The sequence below is a fragment of the Xiphophorus hellerii genome, chromosome 16, assembly GCF_003331165.1.
Source record: "Xiphophorus hellerii strain 12219 chromosome 16, Xiphophorus_hellerii-4.1, whole genome shotgun sequence".
Lineage (NCBI taxonomy): Eukaryota > Metazoa > Chordata > Actinopteri > Cyprinodontiformes > Poeciliidae > Xiphophorus > Xiphophorus hellerii.
Window position 1 is genome coordinate 18,093,158 of NC_045687.1, and position 10,986 is coordinate 18,104,143.

The following is a 10,986-nucleotide window of genomic DNA, read 5'->3' on the forward strand; positions in this document are numbered from 1 at the left end:
TGTACTCATTTCAGCGTCGCTACGGTGGTGTTGTTGCCACTGAGCGCCTGCTCCAGCAGGGCTCGCTGGGCCGCAGCAGGAAGGTACAGGAAGGAGTAGAGGAGCGCCAGCAGCAGCAGCGCCAGCAGCAGAGGGAGGCCCCAGTCCGATATCACGATGGGCTCATCGCAACGAGCCTGTAGGAATGACTTAGGCATGGTGAACTCTTACAAAGGCACGCCTTATTTACAAAGCTGCATCAAAAGATTCATCCAGCGAGTCCTGGATCCAAAGAGTGAAGCAAAAATGAAGTGTGTTGGTTTAGCAGGCTAAGAGTCTGCAACACCAACACCACCCAGGACTCTCCTTAGACAGCAAAGCAACAAAAAAATAAAAAATTTCTCACAAAAAGTTGTTCCAGTTCCAGTTGGTGTCTGAGATTTACACAACTTGAGTATCCCATTAAGGACTGAGGTAGGATTTAACTACATCCTCTGTGATTGAATAGGCATGGTGCGACGCCTGTCACCTTCTCCTCTTCTTCTGTCATCTAACTGAAACTTTTGTGATTTCTAGTAATGACGTAGGCCTGCCGAGTCACATGCAACTCTTTATTTCTGCGAGTGCAAAGCTTTGCTGCAGGTGCGTCCCCCAGACAAATGCGCCAGTGAAACATTACGCAACAGCAGACAAAACACTGATGGCAAAGAACTCAGTTCTGATGAATGTACACACACAAACACAGAAAACCAAATTGAGTTATGAAATATGGCTTATATAATAATTGATAATCATCTTAGCTGGAGAAACAGACCCATACCTGCAGCGTAATGGGATTACCCACAGGTGGAGTGTGCTGGATATTCTCTGGTGTTTCAGAACAGTCTGCCATGAGCTTTGGACCATGTGAGGTCATCGCTTGACATTGGAATTATGTTTTTTCCTGAGAGCTTACGTAAAAAAAACAAAAAAACACACACACACATATGGGATTTAGTGCAAACAGTCCCAACTGTCTGTGGATTATTTCCAGGTGTTTAATCTCTTGTGAGGTCATTCACACTATGACTAGGACTGAGATCACGTGAACTTTGTTTATCTTCTCTCTAGGCGACCACCTGCAGAGAAGATACTGGTAAGTGACACTGAGCCAAGAATTAACAAAGCGGTTTAGTTAATCTGTGATAATTATAACATTGAATTACTGAATCCTAAAATGATGGAAAATTCACCAGCATTGTGCACCATTAGTTGAAACCAATTTATAACCAGATTCATGATAGTGTCTGTGAAAAAAATAGGTTCTTTAAATTAAGAGCAAATGAATAGGAAACACTTGGAATGCTTTGAAAACTAATTTACAAATGCAGATTTGGGAAGTCCTTTACGAAGAACCTGACATTAATGTAGCACATAACGCTTTCACTTTATTTAAGACTTGAAAAGACAAAAACTGGCCAATAATTGAAAATAACAGTTGTCAAAAAGCACAGGGAGCTCCTGCATCAGGATGGGACAACAAAATGCTTAAGAAATTAATTGTACTAGAGATCTATCAAATATAAAAGTAAAATAATCAACATTCTAAGAACAAACAGAAAAGTATATCATAATCAAAATATCAGAATATAAAATTATGTCATATGAATTTATTTATTCTTTTATCTTCCTTTTTTATGTAGAACCTCACCACCCCCTCCCAAAAAACCCAAAACAAAACAAAACGATTAAAACAAATGGAGACGGTTGAATTGTATCATATGTTATTCTAATTCCATGTTCATTATTTATTCTTATTTATTAAACAAAGCTGGAGATAGTCACTATTCTATTTTATCATTTTTTGTGGATCCACAGAAATGATCAAATAGAGCGATGCGCACTATTTTTCTCCTCTTTTTTTTGTAGTTTTTACCATGACTGTTGTAGAGCTCCATGACCTGAAGGTGGCGACATAATCCCGACGGACTAACATAAACGAGAAAAGAAGAGCACGCGCCTGCGCACAAGTGATCCATGAGACGTGGTTTTGTTTACATATTTTGGAAATAAGCTATTCACGTTTAACCTCAATAGGAGCCAAGGTAAATAATTACTTAAAGCGATGTAACAACGTGTTTTATTGCCGGGCAAATGTCCATATTTGGCGTGCTTATAGCTGTGAATTGTTTAATAATTTAAAGGTGAAACAACAGCGCTAATATGCTAACTAAAACTTCACTGCATCTTGGTGGTGCCGTTGAAATGTATTTTTTTGTTTGAATTCATAAACCATACCACTAAGCTATTAGTTATTACATTATATTGGTGGTTTAACGTAGCTAAAAACATTCTTACTTATTTATTAAAGAATTGCTCACAATGAGAGGATAAACATTTTATTGAGTACTTATCTATTAACTCGACATTCAGACTGCTGCTACATGAGATTTGACACGAGTTTATGGAGGCAAAGTCTTAATGCAGCCAGAAATGAAAAACCTGGTATTAACTGTTAAGTAAAAACTTTAATTACTCAATATGGTTGTTTTTTTTCTTTTCTCCTTTGGGTCAGAAGTCCCGATCCAGTCTCTGCAGTTTTGGATTGACTGACAGCTGCGCAGGATGAGTTCGGAGCCAGCCAGCATTGAGAGCCTGCGTGTGTTGTACCGGAGCGATGACTACATCGTTGTGGACAAACACTGGGATATCCGTATAGACAGTAAAATGTGGTACGAAAAGCAGACCGTGCAGATGCAGCTTCAGCATCACTTCCCCCATCTGGCAGACCCCAGCACCTACTATGGGTTCAGGTTAGCAACCACATTAATTCATGCACCCAGTTTCGTTATGAATCATAAACATTATTTTAGCTTTTATTTCTTCCAACAGGTTTTGTCACCAGTTGGATTTTTCCACCAGCGGAGCTCTTTGTGTCGCTCTTAATAAGGCTGCTGCTGGAAGGGCTTACCGCTGCTTTAAGGACCGCACTGTCACTAAGGCCTACTTGTCTTTGGTAAGACACAAAAAACATATTTCCAAACTTTGTTCTATTGTTGGTTTATTGTTGATTAGGGAAATATCTGAATTTTGAACTATAATCCAACCATTCATGAAGTACAGCAACACCAAGCCCTTCTATCACTGAGTTTGATAATACAGTAGCTATTAACTATTTGTAAGTTTTATCAAGCTATGTTTTCTTCAACATGAAACAGCAACAAACCCACACGTCCTTCCTGGTAGGAGTGTAGGGTAAAGTTAAAAATTTTTTCTTCTTTTTTTTTTTTTTTCCAAAATGTATCACAGACATTTTACTGATGAAAACCAAATTGAGCATATTTAAAGATAATGTCACCTCCTCCCATCAAAGTGGTTGTTAGTTTTAATTCACATAAGATTAACTTGATAGATAATATTTATACATAAATGGAAAAAAAAAGATTATGCAGATAATGATCTAAAATTTATGGAAGAATCATGTTTGCTCTCTGAATAAACCATACCACTACAGCTTGGCCCACAAACGTTGCTGTCTGCTACTCCTTTCCTTTTGTCTCAGTGAGTTTCTTTTCCATCTCAGCTTCGTGGGTGGGTGGAAAATGAGACACAAACTCTGGACTTCGCTATTGGCAAGAACTCCATGGAGGGAAAAACTCACATGATGTGCATCGAAGGAACCGAAGGTACAGGAGCCTGATTTAGTTTGAAATCAGCTTTCATGAAATGTAAGGACGGCAGCTAGCTTTAAACGGTTTACAGCATTTTCTCATGTTCACTCAACAGGTTGTGAGAATCCAAAGCCTTCCCAAACTGAGCTGATGGTGTTAGAGTACGGGGTGTATGACGGCGACCCCGTCACTAAGGTTCTGCTGCAGCCGCTCACTGGTACCTGATCTAATTTCTTTTCTTTCATTTACAAAGCCTTGCAAAAGTATTCTTTTTGTTTGGTTGGTTTTTAAAAACTTTTTTACATTTTGTCACAATCCAACAAATCGATGTATTTTATTGGTATTTTATGTGATAGACCAACATAAAACAATGTGTAGTTTTGAGGTGAAGCAAAAAGGACGCATTGTTTAATAATATAAAAAGTGTATTGTGCATTCTCTTTCAGGTGTTTTTACTACAACTGTTGATGCTTTAGTAAGACAACGTATGTGGGTTAAATTCAAACAAAGTTGTTGCAGTTTGAAAAAGCAACTTGATGGGTTGCAGCAGAAAATTTTCACCTTGAGGATTTCAGTCAAATTCTGTGGTAAAGAAACTTACTCTCTGACTGTGTGCTTTGACCTTTGTTTTTTCAGGTCGAACCCACCAGCTGAGGGTCCACTGCAGCGAAATCGGCCACCCCATCGTCGGAGACTTCACTTACAGCTTGGGAGCAGATGACTCTCCGTATCGCATGATGCTACATGCCTATCTCCTCCAAATTCCCCTGGAGCCTCAGCAACTTCTCGTCACTGGTGGAGACCCCTTCATCCCAGCGGTGGACCCTAAATGGGTCCCGCAGCGCTCACTACGGACACTGGAGGCCACTGCTGAGGCCGTTTTAGAGCACAGCAAGACTAAGGAGAAGGAACGAGTGGTGGCGAGAAGTGAGGGGGAGAAGAGGAAGAAGAGCAAGCAACGAAGGACTGGGGAGGAGAGTGAGGAGCAGAGGAGGGTTTGTCAGGAGTGGCTGAGTGAATGGGCTGGAGACTGATGGGTTTTTATTGTTTTGGTTTAATTTATTTATGCAAAAAAAGCATGTTGAGCATGCTTAAAAATGAGGGACCACACACAGTGCTTAGAAGAGCATGAAACATTAATAAGTGTCGTTAAAAGGCATGTCAAAGGATATTTTATGCACTTAAAATAATCATTCTCAGATCTTTGCCAGGTCAACCATCAAGTCATAGTAACTTAATTACCTCACTGCAGCCAAAGATAACGTGCCTTCCCTCAGGATCATAACTTCCCATTTTAAAGAAGGTTTTATTTTACTTTTATGTTCAGCAATTAAAAAAAATAAATAAATCACTTCCTTCTTGTACATGTATTTTAGTTGCTGCTCCAGTCATGTAGGTTTGAAGTCATAGATGTTTCCTTGACTCATGTTTGTCGTCATATAATGTATCTTGTTAAGTAAATCCCAACTAAAAACCTACTGTTGTTAGATATCCTGTGTCTATTAAAAAAATATTAACACCCGTCTTGGTTGCTCTCATGTTTGAGAAAACCTGAAACCTGTACTATGAATAAATTTAGGCTAAACGTACCAGCAACTGTAAAGTTTCTTTGCAGAAGCTGCCCAACAAGAAACAAGATTGAAAACGTTTACTGACAGTATGAAGCAGTTACCACATCTTAACACAATGTCTAAACAAGCATTTGAATATTGTATTCATCACAATAAATGCCTAAAGAAGTTGCTGATGTGGCCGTCATGAAAACACTTACAGTGTCAGGCTGTTTTCATTTTTTCCAGTTTACTATGATTTCACCAAAAATACCCTCTCAAGACACTTTACACACCAATCAAGTCCAGTTTGTAAACAGTTATATTGAATCTAGTTCATTCCATCCCTATCCAATGATTTAGTCAGATCCATTTACTTACAGTCCAGTCCAATCTTAATGATAATACACAGTTCATTAGTTGCCCCATCTAAATTTGCCTGGCTATTTGCATTTAGTTGTTGACTTTGCAGCAGTTCCTAATCCTGAGCAAACAAGTGGAAGCAGTGCAGAGGAACCACTCTTTTAAAATGATAACAAGACAAGAAGAAACAGCTGGTTGTGTTTTTTGTGAATACAAAGTTATTGCCATTGTCCTGGAGTGAAATATTTCAAAACAAAGAAGCTTGGGGTCAGGAGCCACTTTACTGAGTGAGAAAACCCCACTGTAAACTGACGTGAAGGTAACAATTGTTAGTTCTGACTTTGTTTGAGTTAAAGACGTAAAAACAGAGAAGGACTTGACAAAGGAAAACAAAAAGCACAAAGTTACTGGCATCAAAAACTATAAAGGACATGAAATATAATTAAACAGATAAACACCGAGCGAGGAATACTTTGGGAAACGAAACAAAGTAATCTCTGCAAAGGAAGCTATTCATATAACACAGTGAGAGCTGTATATTTATGAATTGTCCAAATTAAACAGTGAGCATTGAAATTGGGCATGAAACTATCGTACCCATAATCCCGTTCTGTGAGCTTTGAGGAAGTGTGAAGGGAAAAAAAAAAAAAGAAAAACCGCGAGCCGCTGGGTAGCTGAGCGTGTTGACAGCTGTTTAGCGGAGTTTCTCATCATTTGAGCAGCTTGGAGTGAAGAGGACAGCTGAAAATGACCGCCGAGGTTTTCTCCTATGAGAGTTTGGTTCACGCTGTGTCAGGAGCCGTGGTAAGTTAGCTTCACTTTCACTGCTTCTTTTATTTACTATGAAAGAAGCTTTCTTTGTCAGTTACCTACAGCGATATCGAACCCAGCCGAATTAAAGTTCATTTGATGAATATGTAGATATTATTATGCCTTTGATTTTTGAGCTGGTGTTGCGCTATAGAAATCTGCGTCGCTTTAAATTTGTAATTTTCTTCGCTGAGTTCGGTGTTGTCATACAAGGTCAGTCTTGTGTTGAACGCTGACTTCGGCCTGTGTTTTAGGGAAGTGTGACTGCGATGACGGTATTCTTCCCTTTGGATACTGCCAGGTTACGGCTTCAAGGTAAGACGTGGACGTGTAGTTTTCTTCGCAGATTGAGTTTAAATGCTAGATATTGACAACAATTTTTTTTCTTTTTCTTTGAGTTCAGTGGATGAAAACAGGAAGGCCAAATCCACACCTGCTATTCTGGCTGACATTGTGAAAGAAGAAGGAGTGTGAGTGAAAGGATTTTAACAAATCACAACTGAATTATGAGAGAAATTAAACGGTATTTCTGCTGCCTCCCTGCAGACTAGCTCCCTACAGAGGATGGTTTCCTGTCATCTGTAGTCTTTGCTGCTCCAACTTTGTCTACTTCTACTGCTTCCACTGGATGAAAGCTAGCTGGCTGAAGAGCAGGCAGTCAACCCCCACCACTGACCTCATTGTCGGCATTGTTGCAGGTAAACCGATCTCCATCTATATCACAGAAAGCTTTCTTGTGTATGAGTAAGCCATTGGTTAATTAAAAAGCAATATAAACTACAGACAGTGAGGTTAGCTTTACATTTTTTATCGATATGTTTTTCAGGTGTTATAAACGTGCTACTGACCACTCCTCTGTGGGTGGTCAATACCCGGCTGAAGCTCCAAGGCTCCAAGTTTCGCAATTCAGACATCCGGCCCACAAACTACGCTGGTATCCTGGGTAAACGGATTTGCTTTTAGTTCACATTTCCATGGAGAATCAGTTATATTCTTGAACTTTTTCAGATTTTTGTTCAATTAGTACCACAAACTCTAGTGTATTTTGTTAAGATTTAAAGTGTTTTTATACTGTATAAATAAAAAAATTAAAAGTTTGGTATATTTCGCTGTATGTGCCAAGAATGATGTGCAGTAAGTTTGTATAAAGCCCCAAAATGTCTTTTTTTTCTTTTTGTCTAATCTGACCAGCGCACTTTCTTTTTCTTGAAATGTGCGTTATAATTTTTACATTTACATGTGTAAAAAAATGTCCTTTCAGTTCCCAATTACGCACACTACTACTTTGTATTGGTCCACCACATTAAATGCTTCGAAACAGCATTGATGTTTACGGTTGTAACGCGTGGAAAAATTTCAAGGAATAGAAATATTTTTGCTTAGCACCATTTGTTATAACCTTCTCCATAATTTCCGCAGATGCATTTAAGCAGATCGTCCGTAAAGAAGGTGTTGGCGCCCTCTGGAACGGCACCTTCCCATCCCTGCTGCTGGTGCTCAACCCCGCCATTCAGTTCATGATTTACGAAGGTCTGAAGCGGCAGCTGAGGAGAGGGGCTTCCAGAGAGGTGAGCTGGAAGGTGGTAGCAGGATTCTTACGTTATCTGGATGGAAAGAGGCATGGTAATAAAAAATGCAACCAATCTTTTCTTCCTTACCCTCTAAGCTTACATCTCTGGAGGTCTTCATTATCGGGGCGGTCGCCAAAGCCGTCGCCACCACTGTTACGTACCCACTGCAGACGATACAGTCCGTCCTCAGGGTGGGTCTCACTTTTATATCCATCATTATTAGTTCATCGAAAGAACCGGAGAACATTTTAGCTCCAACTGTATGTTTCTCCATACTTTCCTAACAACAGTTCGGTCAGGTCAACACACCGACAAAAAAGTCGAAGCTGCTGTCCAGCCTGCAGACCCTGAAGGGTCTACTGGTAAACAGAGCGAGGTGAGTTTTCACAAACAACGCACATCTAAGGTGATTACCGTACTGTGAAATCATTTTAGAAGGAAGAATTAATGTAATTATTTGTTGCATTATTTTGAGATGGAGCACATGTATGAACTTGCAAGGGAATTACCAGGATTTTCCAAGGAAAGGTGAAAAAGGTGGAACAACCAGTCCACAACTGGTTTTAGCACTTCAAGGTTACGATATATAGGAAGCAGGAATTTATGTCTCTTTTTGTTTTTTCACGTGAAGAGATTATAATCCTTCCCGCAGTAACTTTTTATTTGCCGCTCTTCAATAAAGACCAGATTTGTTTTGAGCATGACTAATACTTTTCCAGTCAACAGATGAGCTCACTTGATCTGTTGATTCAAATTGGTTTCACTGGATTTGATTTTAGGACTGTCCGAGTAAAGGGAGCTAAGAACATGTTTATATATATATATATATATATATATATATATACACAGTACAGACCAAAAGTTTGGACACACCTTTTAATTCAATGAGTTTCCTTTATTTTCATGACTATTGACATTGTAGATTCACACTGAAGGCATCAAAACTATGAATAACACATGTGGAAATATGCACTAAACAAAAAAGTGTAAAACAACTGAAAATACCCCTTATATTCTAGTTTCTTCAAAGTAGCAACCTTTTTCTGTGATTACTGCTTTGCACACACTCTGCATTTTCTTGATGAGCTTCAAGAGGTAGTCACCTGAAATGGTTTTCACTTCATAGGTGTGCCCTGTCAGGTTAATAAGTGGGATTTCTTGCCTTATAAATAGTCATGAAAATAAAGAAAACCCATTGAATTAGAAGGTGTGTCCAAACTTTTGGTCTGTACTGTATATATATATATATATGTGTGTGTGTGTGTGTGTATTTTGTATTACATTAAAGGTCGTGATTGTAGCACCACACAAAATATGCAAAAGTTTAAGAAGTATCAAGGATTTTGCGAAGCACCGTAATTGTTCGCCAAACAGACTAGCAGACAGACTGTTGTGTCAGTCATGAATTGCAGGCCAAAGATATCCTATCTTCACAATTTTTTTTAGTTTATTCTGTGAATGTTGAAATTAAATAAATAAATAATTGATTAAATTATTATTTGAAACATTTTTGTGTGCTAAATCGAGAAGAAATGTTTTTTTCACAACATTTTATATAGATTAAAAAGCATTTTGTTGTTTAGTTCTCTGTTAAACGGTCATTATCAGTCTTCAGTCCTGTTTTGTGTTTTCAACCGGCTTCTCTGCTGTAGGAAACACGGCGTATTGGGTCTGTTCAAAGGCCTGGAGGCCAAGCTGCTGCAGACCATCCTGACTGCTGCCCTCATGTTCCTTCTCTATGAGAAGATTGCCAGCAGTACCTTCAGAGTTATGGGACTGAGCAGTGGCCACTACAAGAGACGCTAACCAGCAACCAGAAATGCAACCCTGGACACTTAACAGAAATGCACTGATGACGATGACTGGACGGGACCTGATTTTTAAGAGTATTTCGCTAAACAAATGATAAACCACTACTGATGTTTTATGGTGATTTTCTAATGTTTTTATCTTAAAAGAAATTAATGATGATTTAAGAAGTGTGGTAATGTTGCACATCAGATCTCCTCCTATAAGTGTCTTTATACTCATTCAATTTTCCCCTCAGTATTAACAACATGTGTACCTGCTTTAGGTAATTGGTTTTCAGTCTTATTGACTTTTCATTGTCAAATTGATAATGTAGAAAGAAAGATCAGAGACAGTGAAATAAGGTGTTTCCATTGGTGGTCCTACAGTAAAAGTAACTGGTTCGAATTAGATTTTAAGGCTGATTGTCTATGTGGTTTATGAATTTTTTCAGCAGCTCTCATTAAGCCATTAAGCATTGATACTGACTTCGTAATATTTTTTATCTTTTTTTTATGTTTGAAACTTTATTAACTATTTTTTCAGTATCTTTTGATATTTAGACAAGGACTCTGTTGACAGTTATGTTGATAATCCCCTCTGAATAATCGGAGACTTCAAATGCGTCCAAAGGCTTTCAAAGGTTTAAAATGTGAAAATCAAAGTTATTTACCAACATCAGGAGGTCTAGAAATTGGATACATATTTATCCAAAACCATTCATATTCCCTCAGATTTTTCTCTTATTTCCTGTACTATTTCTCAACAACTGCCTGACAGTTCTACCTGGCACCTGTAGAGCAAATTGAGAGTTTTTATGTAGCATTTACCTGTCAGGCTGTCAAAGAAAATGTGACATTTAGTGTGAAAAACTATGAACAGCTTAAAGAGCATCTGATATAATTTTAAAGTAGTTAGTTCAGGTTTAAGCATTTATTACAATTTTTAATGAACTTCTGATTATCCATTTCTATCTCTGTCTAAATGTACACTATGCTGTAATTTCAATAATGCTGCTGTTAAACCCATGTAATTTCTCCATTGTTGGGACAATAAAGGATATTCCCAATCTATTATAAGGTAGAAAAATGAAAGAATCTTTAAAAAAAAAAAAAAGAAATTAGATTGCTTCACACTCACTGGCCTTTGGAAACCTTAGAAGCAATTAATATCTTTGGACAATAGATCAAATTAAAGATGTATTTCACTCAACGTAAACAGCAGTTATTGAAAATGAACCAAATATATTTTTTTCTGCCACCTGGTAGACTGATT

The 10,986-nt window shown here is 38.2% G+C and overlaps 2 protein-coding genes across 4 annotated transcripts; both read left to right on the top strand.

The window, feature by feature from the left end:
* The first annotated feature begins 1,957 nt into the window (after positions 1–1,957).
* Positions 1,958–5,153, top strand: rpusd1 (RNA pseudouridine synthase domain containing 1). 3 transcript variants are annotated; one of them, XM_032588701.1, is made up of 6 exons: positions 1,958–2,063; positions 2,534–2,771; positions 2,851–2,974; positions 3,542–3,644; positions 3,745–3,846; positions 4,266–5,153. In XM_032588701.1, the coding sequence occupies exons 2-6, from the start codon at positions 2,584–2,586 to the stop codon at positions 4,661–4,663; spliced, it is 915 nt and encodes a 304-aa protein (XP_032444592.1). In that variant the 5' UTR covers positions 1,958–2,063; positions 2,534–2,583; the 3' UTR covers positions 4,664–5,153. The 3 variants fall into 3 exon arrangements, with proteins under 3 accessions (XP_032444592.1, XP_032444594.1, XP_032444593.1); XM_032588703.1 differs by having other exon boundaries at positions 2,537–2,771; XM_032588702.1 differs by having other exon boundaries at positions 1,965–2,063; positions 2,529–2,771.
* Positions 5,154–6,166: 1,013 nt separating this feature from the next.
* Positions 6,167–10,787, top strand: slc25a17 (solute carrier family 25 member 17). Its single transcript, XM_032587740.1, has 9 exons — positions 6,167–6,346; positions 6,607–6,667; positions 6,756–6,822; positions 6,899–7,050; positions 7,179–7,295; positions 7,772–7,920; positions 8,019–8,114; positions 8,214–8,299; positions 9,576–10,787. The coding sequence occupies exons 1-9, from the start codon at positions 6,290–6,292 to the stop codon at positions 9,727–9,729; spliced, it is 939 nt and encodes a 312-aa protein (XP_032443631.1). The 5' UTR covers positions 6,167–6,289; the 3' UTR covers positions 9,730–10,787.
* The last annotated feature ends 199 nt before the right edge of the window (positions 10,788–10,986 follow it).